Below are 18,803 nucleotides of genomic sequence, written 5' to 3' on the forward strand. Positions count from 1 at the left end.
AAGTGGGTCATTCCTATTTGGAGGCTTCTGGACAACTAGGGCACTAGCACTCAGGAGATGTCCCTAGGTGAGCCTTTCCCAACAGTGTCAGCGACTAGAGTGGAATAGCTTCCACCAGACTGAGCAGTCGGTGTCCTGAGCCACGAGGCTCCTTGCTCTGTCATCACAGGCCAGGCAGCTTGGCCATAGGCATCCCAGGAAATCTGGGCATGGTGCGTGCTTTTGCAGAAGTCATCTTTCATACGTGAGATAGTCTTTTCAAAATTTACTTATGGTATTGCCTTTGAAAAAAGCAGGTCAAGGGGCACCTGAGTGGCTCAGTTGGTGAAGCGTCTGCCTTCAGCTTAGGCATGATATCAGGGTCCTGGGATCAAGTCCCAAGTTGGGCTCCCTGCTCAGCGGGGAGTCTGCTTCTTTCTCTGTCTCCCTCTGTCTCTCTCCCACCGTTCATTCTCTCTCTCTCTCTCCCAAATAAATAAATAAAATCTTTAAAAAAACAAAAGGTCAAGATACTTGACCTCTTACTTCTCTGGGTGTGCATTCTGCCACTTTCTCTGAATAAATTGAAGCAGCCTCTATTCTGAGGAAAGGGTATTTCCTTTTTTTGAGGCCGTACCCTTACTGACCCTGCTTTCCTGTGGTAGCTTGTGACTTGGGGGCCAGCACTCATCCACTAGAGGCAGGTCTTTCTGGTTTGAGCAGCATGTGACCGCCGCCCCTGAAGAGCCGCCCACTCTTCCTGGCCCACTGGGATCCTGGGGTTCCTGAAGCGTGGTTAGCCATAGAGCCTGGTCTCTCTCAGGTCGTTTTATCCCTTTGGGGCTAGCTGGGCTGTTAGTGACAAATCTAACATCTGCTCTGCTTTTGTTTCTGTTACTGCACTGGAAGAACATCTAAAATGTCTAGAAAGGACCATTAAATCCTGCAGCTTGCTCCCCTTTGCTGAGAGCTGCCATTCAGCAGAACCCCGTGTACTGCTACTGTTTGCAGAGCTGCCCTTCCCCAGGGGATGCGAGCTGTCCTGAACACAGGGCAAGTCACGCCTCACGTTCTCCCACCACACCCTTCTTTGCTCTCCTCTGCAGGAATGTCGAAGAAGTTAGTGGAAATCTTTCAGCAGACCCCTTTGGGCAGGTTTGTTGCTCAGCTCAGTGTAGAACAGCAGCGAGAACTGTTTCTGTGCTACATGAGGGACTTCCTCCTCTTGACGATGAGAGCGTCCGCTTGGGAAGAACTAATGGTAAGTGCTGGGGTCTGGGGCGGGGTGACGCTGCTGTCACATGGATGGGCGCGAGCCATTCTTCCACTGCGGAGTGTGCTCGACCCTCAGCCCCCACCTGGGACACCCAAACCGCGGGCTTTTCATTAATACGAGGAAGACCTCCAATTTCCCTGCAACAGCTTCTTTTTAAATGGGGAGTTTCTTTTGAAGAAAATTAGGTGAATATTTAACTGACCATTACAGGCAATAACAGTAACTGAAATTTTAGTGGACTTTAGGATGCTTCTGATGACCGAAGGATTTCAAAGTTGAGTGCATAAAAAAAGAAAGTGACAAAATTAAGGAGAACATATTTACAACCAGTATGATTAAGGGTTAATAAAAATATTCTTAGGAATCTTGGGGTGCCTGGCTGGCTCCGACGGTGGAGCATCCAACTCTTGGTCTCGGGGTTGTGAGTTCGAGCCCCATGTTGGGTGTATGGATTACTTAAAAATATAAAATAAAATTGGGGGGCTGGGTGGCTCAGTAGGTTAAGTGTCTGACTGTTTTGGTTTTTTTTTTTTTTAAGATTTTATTATTTGACAGAGAAAGAGAGAGCCAGTGAGAGAGGGAACACAAGCAGGGGGAGTCGGAGAGGAAGAAGCAGGCTCCCAGCGGAGGAGCCTGATGTGGGGCTCGATCCCAGAACGCTGGGATCACGCCCTGTGCCGAAGGCAGATGCTTAATGACTGAGCCACCCAGGCACCCCAAGTGTCTGACTCTTGATCTCAGCTTAGGTCTTGATCTCAGGGTCCTGAGTTCAGACCCCATGCTGGGCTACACGCCTGGCATGCAATCTACTTAAAAAAATAAAGTGAAATAAAATATCCTTAGAAATTAATAAGAAAGTCTCCTTGGGGCACCTGGGTGGCTCAGTCAGTTAAGCGTCTGCCTTTGGCTCAGGTCACGATCCTGGAGTACCCAGAGGGAGAGCTGGGGGGTTGGGAGGGGCCAAGGGAAAGGGAGAGAATCCTGAGCAGACTTGCCACTGAGTGCGGAGCCCAACACAGGGTTTGATCTCATGACCCTGAGATCACAACCTGAGCCAAAATCAGGAGTCAGTTGCTTAACCAACTGAGCCACCCAGGCACCCCAGAAAGTCTCCTAATTTTAAAAAGTAGGTGAAAGTTATATAAACCAAGAATTAACAGAATAATTATGCAGAGATCTAGAAACATTAGAAAAACCAGCCAGCCTCACTGGTCGCCAACAGAATGTGAGTGGTTTTTAGATACTACCTTTACCTGCCTGTGTGCAGGACTGGTTTGAGACACCGCCAGACGCTCCTCTGTTGCTGATGGTGCTGGGAACGAGCGTGTGCTTCTGGAAAAGCCTGGAGGGAAAGATTGGGAACCTTACAAAATCTGAACTGGTGTTTTTGTCCCGAGAATGTTATCAGATGTGGGCACACGTTTTATCCATAGGAATGTTCTTTCTAGCTTTGTTCCTTAAAATGAAAAAATAGAAACAATTTAATTGTCCATCATAAAAGGTCAGGCAAATTAAATTCCAGCCATTTGATTGATGAGTGGTTATTGTAATTGGTGCACACATTAACAATGGTGTTCTTCAAGTGTATTTAGTGACAGAAATGTTCATAATGTGGTATGAAATGGGGGAAAATCAGGAATACACTAGGGTTATAATTTGAGGACAAAACGGGGACAGGATATGGATATAAAATGCCTAGGAGGGGTGACACCAAAAAGTACCCAGGGATGGTAACAGTGTGTGTGGTTTTTAATGTTCTCTTTTGTCATTTTTGAGGAGTTTACGTTTTCTACTGTGAGACTTGCCGTTTCTTTGTAATTGTACACTAAAGGCTTGTTTCTCACCCCAGGTTTTACAGGTGGCTCTAGGGTCCTGCGTCAGTCAAGTGCAAGCACAGCGGCCAGAGGAAGAGGTCTCCTTACCGTGGGTGCACCTTGCTCACCAGCACTTCAGGGGCCGGCTGCAGAACTTGTCCAGAATCTTGAATATCTGCCCCCAGATTCTACAAGTGCTGTTTTACAACATAACAGAAGGCACGTGGAAGGCCCGATTGGACAGACATGAGCTGGTATGGCCTCTTGTGGGGACAGTTTGTGCTTAGGGTCAGGGCTTGGCCTTCCTGGAGCAGGTGGGGGTTGTTTCTGGGGCCGCCTGGGGTTGGGAAAGCCCAGGAGTCATGTTCTGCATGGGAGACTGCTTCCTGGCGCAGGTGTGCCCAGGTAAGGCAGAGATGTGAGAACACATCTGACTCATGCCTCCTATGTCCCAGGATGAGAAAAGATGAGGCTCCAAGCCTGGCACACGAGAACACACTGGGCTCACGGCCTGGACCTCTGCACTTAGCACTTAGAGCAGCGAGAAGGGGTGGGGTGCTGCTTTGTCAGGGGCTTGTTCTCTGTCTCTCCAGACTCTGGATGCACTGGCAGCAGTGGCCTGCACGGAGGTGCTGACGAGGGACATCCTGCAGCCCAGCCCCCAGGCGTGGCTGCAGATGGTGAAGAATCTGTCCATGCCTCTGGAGCTCCTGGGCTCTGACGGGTACCTGCAGAGCTGCGGGAGGATGGCCAGAGATCTCATCAGGGAAGTCAGGTGAGACCAGCAGGCCAGCCCCCACTCAGCCCTTCCCCATGTGCTTGCCTGTGGCTGACCGGGTTCTGGGCACATGGGGTTCTCTTGCCATGGAAAAGGGTCCTCTCCTTACTCACATCACATCACATCTGCTGAACCTTCTTCAGTGCCAGGCATCACGCTGGTGCTGGAGACGCAGAAAGGGAAACCACATTCAGGGAGCGCTGGGGGTACAGGCGGGACAGAAAGGGGAGCAGGTCCTCGGTGTCCCACTGGAGAAATGCTGGCAAAAGGGAGCAGTGGGAAGGGGCCCCAGGCAGGACAACAGGGACCAGCAGGGCAGAGGAGAGGGGACAAGCAGTTAGGCTAGGCTTCCTAGTGGGGCAAGTCCTATGCTGGCCTTCCAGAGCGGGGCAGTACTCATACTGCCTGGGCTGCGGGTAGTACGTGGCACCCTGGTCCCCTCTGCTCTGCAAGTCTGAGGGAGGAGGTGGGGACACAGAGGGGGCTGGGAGGTGGCTGGGGGTCGAGAGCATGCAGCAAAGGGCTCCTCTCCGAGTCTTCCATCTGCCTTCACCCCACCCCTTTCCCTGCCCCCTCTCCTGGCGTCTAAACACTATAGTCCAAGCTCAGGGAGTGACTACCATCTCTTACAGAACCCATTGGAACCGCATTTTCCCTGTGGCCCTTTTCGTGGAACACGTCCTCCTGGGGATCGAGAGCCAGATTCCTGAGCTGCAGGTGCTGGTGACTGAGTACGTCTTCCTGCTAAACAAGGTGAGTGCTTGGGCCACGCCAGCTCAGCCAGCAGTGCACGCGTGCCTCCTTCCAGGGTGCAGGGCCCTGAGGCATCATCGGACATTTATCTGTGGGGCAGTACATCCCCTTCCAGCTGTCTGAGAGTCGTACCCGGAAGTGCAGAGGAGCGTGATTTTATCACACCGGCCACGATGTCTGTTGTGTGTGGGTGTCTGTCTACCTCTCATAAGCGGCCAGTCAGGGTTCCCCAGCAGGAAAAGAAGTGACTCAGGCTGAGGCCGGGAAGATGCCCTGGAACCCAGGGAACAGCTGAGGGGTGGGCATCACCCAGGCCTCCCGTGGCCTCAGACCTGTCCAGCCCAGCAGCCTAGCCCCCTGGGGAGGCCAGGTTTGCACGAGAGTGCCACCAGGCTGTGGGCTTCTAAGCAGGGGGCTGTGGTTAGACCAAGGAAATGGCAAGCCCCAGGGCCTCTGCAGCTTGACACGCTTCATAAAGTTAGCGACGCACAGGACAGTGCTCTGCAGGAAAAGCCGCCATCTCTGTGCCCACACGCTCAGCAACGATGGCCACTTAGTGAAAGATGGCCTCTGCCTTAGTTACCCCTGAAGCCTCGCACAAACACACGTAGTAGCTTTAGCTGGCCAGGCTCTGACGTGCAGGGGCACGCTTCGAGGAGGCTGACGTGGACACCAGGAGCCAGTCTCCTTCTCGGGGACCAGAAGATCAGTGGCAGAAACAAAACATAAGCCTACTTGTCTCATATGACCGTGTGAGCCTAAGCAGTCCGGGGCAGCAGACCATTCCCTCTGTCAGGGGGCCCAGCTCCTCTGAGTTGTCCCTTTGTCATCCTCACTACACGGCTTCCACCTTGTGGTCTGAGAAGGCTCTTGCCATCATGTGCCACGGGATACAAAGCATGGCCCGTTTTGAGAGAACAAGCCACAGTACGTCCATACCACCGCAGGTCATGTACGGCTCACCGTCCTAAATGCAGTCATGGCCTCACCTGGCTGCAGAGGAGATGCGGGCACCTTGGGCAGCATGGCCATATGCCCAGGTAGAACGTGGAGGTTCTTTTGATAGAAAAGCAGAGAAAGCAGAGAAAGAATTCTAGAAAAAGCACTCTGCAACCTGGGGTTGGCCCAAGGACCCATGATACCCTTCTTCCACACAGAGGCCCCCTGTAGCCCCTCTCCAAGCCCTGCCCCATCACTGGCCAGGAGCCCTGGGGGCTGCTTCATCCTTCCAGCCAGTCCAGTGTGGCTCCTATGGCCAGGTGCCCGGTGAGCTGAAAGAGAAGTTGTCAGGTCCCTGTATGCCGGTGTGCATACACACGCAGGCTTTTGCAGGCTAGGGATACGGGAAGGTGTATAGGGCAATAAAGTCACCCCAGGAACTTACTGGGTTTCTGGTTTGTTTTTCCCAGTCGGATCCAGATGTGAATGACCAGAGCCAGAGGTCTTCTCTCATGTATTTTCGCTCCTGAAGGCTCTTGTGTGTGTGGCCTTGTGGTCTCCTTGTTCCCTCCAAGCCTAGCCTTGAGACCACAAGAGGCGGAAGGGGGAAGCATTGCCTGCAAGGCTGGCTCCTGTCGTCTGGCTAGGAAGGAAGTCTTAACCGGGCAAGGCCTGGGGTCTCGACTCGTATCTTCTTCTGGGCCTGCCTTTTGAGAGCTGCCGCTTAGAGTTAGCCTGTGCTAGCAGTCGGCAGAGCCTCCCACAGGACTTCGGCAAAAGCTGCAAAAAGATGGATATTCTGTTCAGTTCTGATAGAAAGGGCGGGTGGATGGGTGGATGGATAGATAGATAGATGTAGGAAGGTACGTGGGTAGATTTTCTTGCCCTGTGCTCTGCCTCCCACGGGGTCCCATGGGACAGTCTTACCAGACGTTGTGTGCAGAGCATAAGGCCATCGGCTTTCTGGTCTGAAACATCCCTATCCTTACCAACCACCGTCCAGCCACCAGACTACTGCAATTTTTTCATTGTGGTAAAATATCACATCACATAAAATGTATCATTTTCACCATCTTTAGGTGCATAGATTGGTGACATCAAGCGCATTCACACTGTTGTACAACCATCACCACTGTCCGTCTCCAGAACTCATTCATCTTGAAAAACTGAAACTCTGTCCCCATGAAACACTGACTCCCCATCCCTCCTCCTGGCCCTGGTGCCCACTGTCCTACTGTCTGTCTCTGTGTTGTGATGACTCTAGGGACCTCACAAAAGTGGAATCCTCCAGTATTTGTCTTTTTGTGAGTGGCTGGCTTCACAGCCACTCCAGGTCCATCCACGTGGCAGGCATCAGGATGTCCCTCCTGTCTAAGGCTGAATAACACCCACTGCGTGGAGGGACCACATGCAGTTCATCCATCTATCCACCGATAGACATTCACGTTGTTGCCACCCTTGGGGGACAGGGAGTAATGTGTGCAAGTATATGAGTCCCTGCTTCCAATCCTTTCGGAGATCTCTCTGGAAGTGGGATTGCTGGGTCATATGGAGACTCTGTGTCTAACTTTCTGAGGAACCACCGAACTGTTTTCCGCAGGGGCTGCAGCACTGCGCCCCTGCCAGTGATGCACCAAGGTTCCGGTGTCTCCACGTCCTGGCCAACACTTGTTTTTTGGTTCGTTCGGTTTGTAATGGCTGCCCTAATGGGTGTGAGGTGGGGTCTCATTGTGGCTTTGATTTGCGTTTCCCTGATGACCAGTGATGTGCAGCGTCTTCCTGTGTGCTGTGGCCCATTTGTACATCTTCTTTGGACAGATATCTGTTCAAATCCTTTGCTTCCTTGTGAATTAGGCTGCTGATGAACAGATCAAATTTAGCAAGATATTAACAACACATATCATTTTGGGACACTTGGGTGGCTCAGTCAGTCGGGTGTCAGCCTTTGGTTCGGGTTGTGGTCCTGGAGTCCCAGGACTGAGCCCCACATCAGGCTCCCTGCTCAGCAGGGAGTCTGCTTCCCCCTCTGCCTCTGCGCCTCCCCTCTCCCTCTGCGCCTCCCCTCTCCCTCTGCGCCTCCCCTCTGCCTGTGTGCCTCCCCTCTCCCTCTGCGCCTCCCCTCTCCCTCTGCGCCTCCCCTCTGCCTGTGCGCCTCCCCTCTCCCTCTGCGCCTCCCCTCTGCCTGTGCTCTTGAGCTTTCTCTCTGTCTCTCTCTCAAGTAATTTAATAATAAAAAGAAATTAAAAAAATAAAGTTTGAAATATCTCATAATGGGAGGAGAAGGTAGACCTGAGAAAAAGAGAGGAAGAGAGGAAAATCAGAAGTGCCGAATCTCATCCTCCCCCAAGTGCAGCCCAATGCTAGAAGGGCATTCAGAGCTAAAGAAACTGCTGAAAACAGAAAGGCCTTGCCCTGCAGGCTGACCCAGCGGTCCCAGGGCCCAGCGGCTGGGGGGGCGCCCAGTGCATGCCCTGTGTTGCCCTGGGGAAAGTGGTCTAGCCTGACTGACCTTTGCCCTTCCTCGTGGCTCATCAGCCTCCTTGTCACTGCTCCTCTCTCCATCAGTACCTGCAGGACGACTCTGACATCAAGACGTACAGGCCTTTTGTCACAGTGATGCATACCCTACGTAACTGCAAGGCCCAGGCCAGCAAGACCCTCGCCAGGTGAGATCTTCAGCTGGAGATCCCTGTGGCAGGGAGCGGCTGCACGTGTGGGGTCTGTGGCCGCTCACAGCCAGCGTCTCTGCTTCAGAACTGGTGCCCCTGCTTGGATTCCAGGGTCGAGCTTCAGCCGTGTCCCGTCTGCCTGGGAGACGCTCAGGACCCCGTCCGCCTGCCCTGTGACCATGTGTTCTGCTTGAGCTGTGTCAGGGCCTGCCTCACCCTGGGGCAGATGAGATGCCCCTTCTGTTTGACGGACTTGCCAGAAGACTACTCTCTGATGGTGTCCCAAGAGCACAGGTAAATCACCCTTTTTCTTCTTTTTCTTCCTTTTTTTGGGGCAAGTACAGTATTCAGAAATATAAACCATCTTAACCTTAGAGAACCTCACTTTGGAGAGCCATCCTAAGAGAGACTGCCACCTTCATAAACGCCTCGTGTCTCAAAATTATTCCCTCCGCAAGACACACCCAAGCGTAGATTTGGGAGACAACACGATTAGAGGAAATAAAGCAGAGAGTCATAAATTAGATAAAACCATCACAGGACACCCAAGGAGTTTAGGATGCAGCCAGTTTGCCTCCAATGACTGAGGGCAAAGCTAGCTCCTGTCTGGCCGCGCTCTTTGGAGCAGCGGTGGAAACCAGCAGAAGCTCTGTGGCTCGGTGACCTTCAGCTCCACTCCGGCAGTGGCTCCCCTCCCTCCCAGTGTCTCCCCTTCCTTCCGATGCCTCCTGAAATTGGAGAGCACGGTCAGCCCAGGGTGTGGGATCTTCGCAGACTTTAGGATAAAGGGAATTGCTGGCTGGTCCCAAGGACCAAAGCGCTCCTAGAAAGAGACAAGTCGGCATACCATCAGGCAGTATGCACCCAGCTCAATCAACATAAGGAGATAGTGGAATCCTTTTACTGAAAGACACAGAATGCCATCCAAATCCCAAAGCACTGTGTGTGCAGGGATTCTGGAGCTCGCTCTGCAAGCCCGTTGACTGTGCATTCCAACCATTCCCAAGGGAGGCGGTCAAGAAACACGCCTGCGTCCGGCAGCTGTGCAACAGTTTCTTCCTAGACCTGGTCTCCACCGTGTGCTTCAAAGATAATTCTCCACCACAGAAGGAGGTGATCGATGTTCTGCTAAATTTACTCTTTGTGCAAAAGGAGCTCTTAAGAGACACTTCCCAAAGTAAGTTGCTTTCTTCCTGTAGACCTAAAAACCCAGTTCCTCATCTCACTTCTTTATGGCTGATGGGAACATGAGCCACCTCTCTCCCTCTGGTTTAAGGACACCGGGAACACACCAAATCTCTGTCTCCATTCGATGACATTGTGGATAAGACCCCTGTCGTCCGCTCAGTGGTACTGAAACTGCTGTTGAAGTACAGGTGAGCACAGCTAGCATGGGGCTTGCCTCTAGAAAGCCTTGCCTCTTGCTTCCCTCCATGGCTGCTGCTTTGCTGCCGAGCATCCTTGCATGAACCGCTAGGTAGTTCATGGTTTTGGGAAGCGTTTCCAGAAGGGACCACCTGGTTTCTTTATCTGTACTGGTTGTGGCATGGCGTGTTCACCTGTAGGCACATGAGTTCAGCGTCACCATGAGCACCTTGTTAGCAAGGAGGAAGCGGATTTCGGGGAGAGGAGTGAGGTGCTGGGACCCCTGTGGGAACCTGGGGATGAGACCTGGCAGTTCTGAGCCCCCTTACACAGCTCCCTAGTCCTGTGATCCAGGAGCTGGTAACTGGGAATGTCCCCTCACCCTTGTGGTCCGGCATGCCAACCTATGTCTCATGTCGGTGTTTCAGTTTCTCTGATCCTGTGAACGGACAGAGAGGCCCCTGTGGTGCCAACACTCAATGGTCTTGTCAAATTGTGCTACATCAGAAAATCTTAGGAAGCTGATCTCTATCCAGAGGCTTCTTTCCGAGGAAAATGTATACACTTGGCCTGTGCTCTGACTTGACACGGCATTCTTTGAGGTGATGGCAAAATCAAGGTGCTCTAAGAAATGTTCCAGCAGGGGCGCCTGGGTGGCTCAGTCAGTTGAGCATCTGCCTTCGGGACAGGTCGTGATCTCCAGATCCTGGGATCGAGCCCCGTATCGGGCTCCCTGCTCAGCGGGGAGTCTGCTTCTCCCTCCACCTCTGCCCCTGCTTGTGCTCTCTCTCGCTCTCTCTCAAAAACAAACAACAAAAAAAATTTCCAATAGAAACAACTATTTCTAACTTTAGTGTCTCAAAAGCAGACTCGGAACAGAGATTAGATTTACATTTAGAACGTGGATCTTCTTCAACCTTGTCTACGGACGTTTCGTTTTGCTTTTTATTTTTTATTTTTTTTTACTTTTCATCGTTTGTGAAATACTCTGTTCAAACAGGATTCCTGAAGGATTTGCAAATAAAAGGCTTTTAAAATACACTTTATTAGAGAAGTAGCATCTTACTGTGATGTAACACGGTTTTTAGGGCATATACGTCCAGTTGACCTGAGGTCTGAAAAGAGCCTCTTCTGATGTCATTTTTACTCATTTTGATAAATGTGTGAAATCTGTATTAATTTGAATTTCTTTGCTTAGAGAAATGAAAACATACTCAGTGATACACATACATCTTGACGTATAGGGTAGACGCATTAATGGGAGTAGGAACAGTACCCTTAAGGGTAAATGCTTTATTCTACAATATTTAGAGACTAAAGATTATAGAATTCATTTTATTTTTTATTTTATTTTTTAAGGATGCATTTATTTTAGAGGAGCAGAGGGAGAGAGAATCTTTTTTTTTTAAGATTTTATTTATTAATTTGACAGAGGGAAACAGCCAGCGAGAGAGGGAACACAAGCAGGGGGAGTGGGAGAGGAAGAAGCAGGCTCCCAGCAGAGGAGCCTGATGTGGGGCCCGATCCCATAACACCGGGATCACGCCCTGAGCCGAAGGCAGACGCTTAACCGCTGTGCTACCCAGGCACCCCAAGAGAGAGAATCTTAAACAGACTCCCCGCTGAACCTGTAGGCTGATGCAGGGCTCAATCCCACCACCCTGTGATCATGACCTGAGCCCAAACCAAGAATCAGATGCTGAACTGACTGAGACACCCAAGCACCCCCAGAACTGATCTGACTTGATTTGATTTTTAAGGTTTCTTCATTTGAGAGGGGGGGGTGAGTGAGAGAGAAAGAGAGCACGGGCATGAGAGGGAGAAGCAGACTCCCCGCCGAGCAAGGAGCCCAACAAGGGCCTATCCCGGGACTCTGGGATCATGACCTGAGCTGAAGGCAGATGCTTAACCCACTGAGCCACCCAGGCACCACCAGTACTGATTTCAAAAAGAAAATCTCAGGGGCGCCTGGGTGGCTCAGTTGTTAAGCGTCTGCCTTTGGCTCAGGGTGTGATCCCAGAGTTCTGGGATCGAGCCCCACATCAGGCTCATACACTGGGAGCCTGCTTCTTCCTCTCCTGCTCCCCCTGCCTGTGTTCCCTCTCTCACTGGCTGTCTCTCTCTCTGTCAAATAAATAAATAAAATCTTTTAAAAAAAAAAGAAAATCTCAAGACCTAAAACATGATTTACAATCTGCCTCATCATTCTCTGGGTTGAGAAGTTCTTGCTTCTGCGCTCCGGCAGTTTGAACATTTTTGTTTGCGGTGCCCACTCACCGGGCCAGGCCGACCCTGGCCGCAGAGTTGGGGAGAAGGAGCACCGCGCTCCCGACCCTGGGCTCGCAGCCCCCAGCTGCCTGCGCCCCACGCTGGAAGGGAGGCCATGCCTCCCTCCATCGTGCGTGGACTGCAGCTGTGTACTTCCTGCGTTAGATGGGGTGTTGGGGTGTCGACAGCACAACGAATGAGAGGCATCTGTGGTCCCAGCATGGACCTAGTGTTGTGGTTTCTTTCCTAAGTGCCGGTCTGTGAACCTTGGGTGGCGGGGGTGGGGGGCAGGGTCCCCGAGGTCAAATCCATTTTAAAACACTCCAGGATGGTCTTTGCCTTTTTCAACACATCAGTCCTTGCAGCGATGTTACAGAAGCAGTGAGAAGACGCTGCCGACGTCCCAACACCAGGAAACCCCGTGGCAGCCCGTCATGCACACGTAGTGTTAGCAAATGCCAGCCTCACGTAAGAATGTCCTTGGTGAAGCCACAAAACCATTCATTTCACTTAACCTTCACCCTTGAGGCCATGACGTTTTAATATTCTGTCAAACGAGAAGTGCACACGAAGGGCCCTGGCTGCATGGCGGAGTAAACCGTTCGCTCAAGGAGAATCTCTGCTGCAGTTCCTGAGTTACGCACAGAGCTGGCCTCTTGTTTTATGGAACCGCTTTCGCGCCTGAAAGAATGACCGGCACGCTACAGTTATTCAGAGCTGGGCGCTTGGCAGGCATTTCCTCGAAAACAAGCAAAGAGGGCAACTGACAATGTTTGTGGCTAATGAGAAAATTCAGGCTTTTAAGCAGATACTGGAATTCTGGAAAACGAGGCCTGTCGGCTCCCTCAGACCTCGAGCCTGTTTGGTGGCACAGGCAGTGATGCTAGTGAAGGTGAGGTTTTTAAAAATATCTCACGGATTGAAAGTGTCGGCATTTGCAAGATCTGCGTAGATCAGTGAACCAGTATTTTCCAGACGGCCAGTGCATGATGTCACAGAATCATGCATCGGTTTAAAAAAAAAATCCATTAAAGTGCATGGTAGGTCATTTGATTTTAATGTAACTGAGTATGAAAAGTGCATTGATGTGGTCTCAGGTTGCACATTGCAGCTAACCTTTAGAAATGATCATTTATCGAGTTTTGGTGTCGTGTCAAAGAAAAATATTCACCATCATCTGGAAATACCATGCAAATGTATCTTTCTTTCCAATGACAAAATGTATGAGACCGGATTTTTCTCATCTACTTTACTGTTGCCGGAAGCAGGAGCAAGATTGCAGAGTCCAGAGACGTTCTCTAAACCAGGCATTAAAGAGATTTGCAGGGATGGAAAACAAAGCCCCTCTGCTTACTAATTAATTTTTGTTTTCGAAAATAGTTTGGTTTTTAAAAAAAGTTGTTTGTTTTTAACATGTAGTGGGTTTATATTTTAAATGAGTCGATAAATATTTTCCCTTTTTTCAGTTTTAATTTCAACTATCGTAAATACCGATAGATAGAACCCACATAAACAAAAGCTTTTTGGGGTTTGCAGTAGTTTTTAAGACTGTAGGGGACGCCTGGGTGGCTCAGTCGGTTGAGCCTCTTGCCTTCCACTCAGGTCATATCCCGGGGTTCCGGGATCGAGCCTGACATCCATCGGGCTCCCTGCTCAGTGGGGAGCCTGCTTCTCCCTCTGCCTCCTGCTCCCCCTGCTTGTGCTGCCTCACTCTCTCTCTCTCTCTGTCAAATGAATAAATAAAATCTTTAAAAATAAGTGAATAAATAAAAATAAAATACTTTGAATAAAATGTTGTTACGAACTGTGTACATATCTATGTGGGTTTGTGTATATACAGGGAGATGGAGGGAGGTGGCCAGGTAGGTAGGTAGACAGACACTTTCTCTCTCTCTCTCTCTCTTTCGTACAATGAGACCACCAGGTACCTTATTTCTCTTTCCATAGCTTCCAAGAAGTGAAAGATTATATCCAGGCGTACTTGTCCCTGTTGGAGGAGAAGGCCCTGGTGACTGAAGACAAAACGGAGCTCTACATCCTCTTCAGCAGCTGCCTGGAGGTGAGCGCGCCGCAACTGCCGGCCCGACTCCCCCAGACTCATTGCACCGTGTGGCTGGTTCAGGGGAAAGGTGTCTCTGAAAATTCACAGAAGATCATTTTCGTCGGTGAAAGGAACAGATGCGTTGTTGCGCGTGCACAGAAAGGGTTTCCGCAGCCTTCCTTCTGCCCCCGCGGCTGTGTGTCCTGCCACACACGGGCCTGGCCAGAGAACAGAACCCCCCCTTAACTGTGCTCATCTCCAGCTGGCAAGCCTATGACTGCTCTTCGTTTTTATTCCCTCTGTTCTGTTACTTCCCAAAATTTTACCAGGTGTGTGAGAAAATTAGACCACACGATGTGGGGTTTTTTTCACACGTTTTCACTTCGCCTCCTTCTTGCCCCCACCCCACAAAAAGGGATGTTTGTTTGCCATGATTCAGTACAGTTACCCTCAAACTCGGTAATGGTATTTGTATCTTGTTCTCCTCCGTCACGGTGCGGAAGGTTGGGGATGTGCATGCTAAAAAGAACAACAGCCTTTTTTTCTGGTTCTTTGTTCCCTAGGATTCACTGTATGAGAAGACTAGTGCTCTGTCTACCAGCGAGGAGCTGATGTACCTGAGAGAGGAGGGGGTCTTCCTGAAGACCTACTCGTGGCGGTACGGCCCGGAGCCTGCCAGCGAGGCGTCGGTGGAACACCTGCAGGAGATGGCCAGGATCCGCCTGTGTCTTGACAGGGCTTCTGACTTCCTCAGCGAGCTTCAGGAGGGCTCAGGCAGGTCTCCTTCTGCACCTTTCTTTACCCCAGGCTTCGAGACCCCGTGATTTAGACGTTCAGGGAGTTCCCAGAGCGATCCCAGTCTGTACCGTGTCCCCTTCCTTCTCGATTGGTGTGTTCACTGTGGGTTCCTAGAGACAGGGGCGCCTGCCTTTTGCCTGGCTCCGTGTCCTGGACAGGCGAGCGGCAGGTGCCCGGGGCCGCCGTTGCTCACCCCCCTCTCGGGCTCTGCAGAGCTGGCCAGGGAGAAGCAGTGCTACCTGCAGCAGGTGCAGCGCTTCTGCGGACAAGTGAGGAACGACTGGTACCGAGTGTACCTGGTGCGGAAGCTCGCCAGCCGGCGAGGGATGGCGTTTGTGCAGCACCTCTGCAGAAAGGGCCATCCGGCGCAGTGGGTGTTCCCCAAGGAGGCCATGGTAGAGCAGGTGAGAACACCTGACCTCGCCCCCCCACCCCCGGCTGCTCTGGTCCCTTGTGTCTCCGCTTTGGTTAACCTGACCCAGCTTGGGACGCTGTGGAGGCGGCCGGCCACGGGGGACAGGTGTGCGTGTGCTTCTGGTTTGTCGCCTCCCCGCAGAAAAGCCTATTTGAGGCATTGCTTCAGATCCAGTTTGACGCGGGGCAAACCGAAGAACAATTCTGTGGCTTTTGCTTTTGGCAAATTAAAAGTAACTCTGCTTGCGACGCCTGGGAGGCTCAGTGGGTTAAGCGTCTGCCTTCAGCTCAGATCATGGTCCCAGGGTCCTGGGATCGAGTCCTACAACAGGCTCCTTGCTCAGCCTGCTTCTCCCTCGGCCTGCTGCTCCCCCTGCTTGTGCATGCTCTCTCTCTTTCTCTCTCTCTGACAAATAAATAAAATCTTAAAAAAAAAAAAGGGATTCAGCTTACAGAAGAAGTCCTTTCTCTCCTCAGCAGGCAGACAGGAAGCATGAGAATGAGGAAATAGAATTGTAGCAATTTAGCCTTGGGGGCCCCTCTGTAGCCCTTTCCTGGGGTTACAAAACAATTACACTAAAAATCCTGGCTGGCTTTTTCACTCCTGATGGGAGCTTACAGTCAGCATTCTAGCAGTCACCTGCCTTTGGTCTCTGCTCTCGGTGGAGACAGGATGCAGCAACAGAGTCAGTGCTGCCTCCTCCTCCAGTTTCTTACCCACTCACCCCTTCTCTGGACGAGAGGGGACTGTCCTGCCCAGGGCCGGACCTCTACCGGTTACCCAGTTCCTTTACCTTTCCAGATGGTTCTTTGCTAACCATGCCCTTTCCCCCTTTGCTGTGATAACCCCTGGGTTCCTGGGCTTTGCAGGAGGGTCAGCCAAGCCACATGGATCTGTACCTGGTGCATGGTGACGAATATAAGGCTCTTCGTGACGCCGTGGGCAAAGCCATGCTCGAGTGCAGGCCGCTGGCTACTGTGGCTGATCCAAAGGTAGGACAGGCCCTGGGCCTCCCTCTGTCCCAAACGGCGCCCCTTTAGAGCCTGCAGCTGCCTCGTTTGTGTCAGATGACCCAGTGGAAGAGGTGCCCCAGGGTGACATGCCACGTGGGGCATCATGTGTCCACAGCCTCGGCGTGCCTGTCTGAAACAAGAGGCTGTTAGCGACAGTGAGGGGACAGATGTGCTTGACCTTGCTGACCCGCCAGGCCAGGGTCCTTAGCAGCTCCCCACTGACTGCTCACATGCGTTACTTCCTTCGACACCCTGCTGGAGCCTCACTTCCTCCAGGGTCACCCTGATGGCAGACACGCGAGCAGCACTGGGGGAATTCCTTCTGTGCACTGAGGATTCCTGGCTGTGCTGAGGGGGGTGTTTATTTTCATAAAGGGGCAGAATTTTTAGCACCTAATCTTTCTGCAGTTCTAGTCTTGCTTCCTCTCTGAGTCCCTGTTTACGCTGGCGCTGTGCCAGGAAGTGAGGAAGTACATAGACAGCCTCTTTCTGCCCAGGAGAAGTTCAAGGAATGGTGAAGTGGTCAGAAAAATTGGCGGTGATTTCTGTCACTTGTGTCCTAAGCCATCTGATAAACGTGCACCGCGTCTCACAGCACAATATTTATGGGGCCCGTGGTCTCAGAGGTGCACAGCGGTGGGCGTCCAGGTCTTGGGAAGGGCTCCCCAGCCTCCCCCTGGTTGAAGGGCTGAATCAGCAGGACTCTGGCCCTCAGGTGGACGTGTGCAATGGCTGCAAGCCTCACTGGGGTCCTCGCTTCTTGCTTCAGCTCTGCAGGAACTCCGGCCCTCAGCAGGCGGCCCACCTACTCTTAGTGCTCTTCAGAGAGGTTGCCACTTTGTACCAGTTCCGCGACACAAACCTCCATCCTAAGCCAGAGGTGAGTGTCCGCATTCGGGGCAGTGCTCCTTGTCTCCGGTATCTGGAGGGACTTTTCCGAATAGAAGTAAAAGCCACAAACAGATTACGCCCATAATTTTTTTTTAATCTAGGATGGGGGTTCTCAACTTACCTTTTTTTTTATTATCGAGGCTGGGGGAGGGGCAGAGGGAGAGGGAGAGTCTGAAGCGGACTGCGCTGTGCATAGAGCCCGATGCAGGACTCCATCTCAGGACCCTGAGATCATGACCGCAGCCGAAATCAAGAGTCCGACGCTCAGCCAACTGAGCCACCCAGGCGCCCCTCAACCTTCTTATCTGGAGGAATGATTTCTGTGTCACCCAGAACTTTCAGAATTACGATGAAAAGCAAAGTCAAGAACGTGAGAAACTGTTAGAGTTAGTGCTTGGGCGTGTGGTGCTGTGCTTGCAGGTGGAAATGCTCGTCTGGATAATCGCCCCTCAAACCATATTTTCCTCCATATTTGATAAGTATTCGCGTCAACACGTATGCCTGACTTAAGAGCAAACGTTTGGCTTCACATCATATTCTTCTTTGATATATTTTTCAATATTGAAACATTTTTTCCCGTCAGCAATGTGAGGCTCTGAAGAAGTTCATCGAGGAAAGCAAGGTCCTGTCTTCTCCGGAAATGAGACATTTTGCAACATCCCTTGTGACTAACACGCTGCCCCTGCTGAGGACGGGTGCCACGGACAGCAGCCTCGAGGGCACAGTGACCGAACTGGCTATTCATGCTGCGATTGTCCTCCTGTGCGGACACAGCAAAGTCTTGGAACCCCTGCAGAATCTGGCCTTCTGCCCGGCTGACATGGCGGTAAGACTGGGGTGTGGTTTCTCCAGCAGCCTGTCCCCGGGGACCTGTTAAAACTCTCTGTCTCATGGTTCCTCTCTCTACCTCTGTCCCACCTGACGCCCGAGTCCACAGTGACAGCGAGAGCCCTTGTTCTGTTTTCCCGACGGAGAACTTGCGGGTGGAGAAGAGGGAAGAGTCCAGAGTCCACCTCGTCACTTGAGGGCAGTGGCATCCAGCCCAAGCTCTCATCTTCCTGAAGCCTCCTCTGCTTTCTTGGCCTTTCAGGGTGCTTATCTTCCAACGATGCCCGAAGACTTGCTGGCTCAGGCTCGAAGCTGGAAGGGTCTGGAAGGAGTCTTCTGGTACAGTAAGTGTCGGGTTCTGAGATGGAGTCACCGTCCTCTGTAGTTTGAACTGGAGTCCCCATGGTTTGTGCCTTGAAGGTCACAGATGCCTGCCCTGTTCCACGATTGGGGGTTTTGCAGAACAGGGAGCCCTGCTGACTGGGGAGGACGTGCATCAGGCCCTTCCTGAGTCCCGTCCCAAGGTGGGGGGAGTGATCCGCATATGAACCACACCAGTGGCTCAGGCAGGGGCTAGGTCAACCAAGCTTTGGACCCAAAGATATTTCTTTTTGAAATATGGAACTAGGAGCCCAGGTAATGTAACCCATACTTTATGTAAACTTCGCTGTTGCCTGAGAAAATAATCTTTTTCTTTTTTTAATTTTTTTAAAGATTTTATTTGTTCATTTGAGAGAGAGAGAGAGCACAAGCAGGGGAAGAGGTCGAGGGAGAAGCAGACTCCCCGCTGAGCAAGGAGCCCGACACGGGGCTCAATCCCAGGACCCTGAGATCATGACCTGAGCTGAAGGCAGACCCTTCGCCATCTGAGCCACCGAGGCGCCCCTTTTCTAAAATTTTTATTTATTTTTTTATACAGAGAAAGCCAGGCCTTTCCTGGTTCCCTCTCTCTCTCTTTTTTTTTTAATTTTAAGGT

The 18,803-nt window shown here is 51.6% G+C and overlaps 1 protein-coding gene across 4 annotated transcripts in view; it reads left to right on the forward strand.

Annotated features, from left to right (window-relative positions):
- Positions 1 to 18,803, forward strand: part of RNF213 (ring finger protein 213) — a 97,396-nt gene that overhangs the window by 62,496 nt on the left and 16,097 nt on the right. For all 4 annotated transcript variants that reach the window (XM_034640649.1, XM_011228178.3, XM_034640650.1 and 1 more), the window contains 15 exons: positions 1,086 to 1,240; positions 3,105 to 3,323; positions 3,663 to 3,844; positions 4,480 to 4,600; positions 8,105 to 8,205; positions 8,320 to 8,502; positions 9,216 to 9,385; positions 9,485 to 9,584; positions 13,789 to 13,900; positions 14,446 to 14,656; positions 14,894 to 15,084; positions 15,965 to 16,087; positions 16,878 to 16,988; positions 17,583 to 17,825; positions 18,090 to 18,171. In XM_034640649.1, coding sequence (XP_034496540.1) covers positions 1,086 to 1,240; positions 3,105 to 3,323; positions 3,663 to 3,844; positions 4,480 to 4,600; positions 8,105 to 8,205; positions 8,320 to 8,502; positions 9,216 to 9,385; positions 9,485 to 9,584; positions 13,789 to 13,900; positions 14,446 to 14,656; positions 14,894 to 15,084; positions 15,965 to 16,087; positions 16,878 to 16,988; positions 17,583 to 17,825; positions 18,090 to 18,171 — 2,304 coding nt within the window. The remainder of the gene's footprint in view (positions 1 to 1,085; positions 1,241 to 3,104; positions 3,324 to 3,662; positions 3,845 to 4,479; positions 4,601 to 8,104; positions 8,206 to 8,319; positions 8,503 to 9,215; positions 9,386 to 9,484; positions 9,585 to 13,788; positions 13,901 to 14,445; positions 14,657 to 14,893; positions 15,085 to 15,964; positions 16,088 to 16,877; positions 16,989 to 17,582; positions 17,826 to 18,089; positions 18,172 to 18,803) is intronic.

This window comes from Ailuropoda melanoleuca, chromosome 13 (assembly GCF_002007445.2).
Source record: "Ailuropoda melanoleuca isolate Jingjing chromosome 13, ASM200744v2, whole genome shotgun sequence".
Classification (NCBI taxonomy): Eukaryota; Metazoa; Chordata; class Mammalia; order Carnivora; family Ursidae; genus Ailuropoda; species Ailuropoda melanoleuca.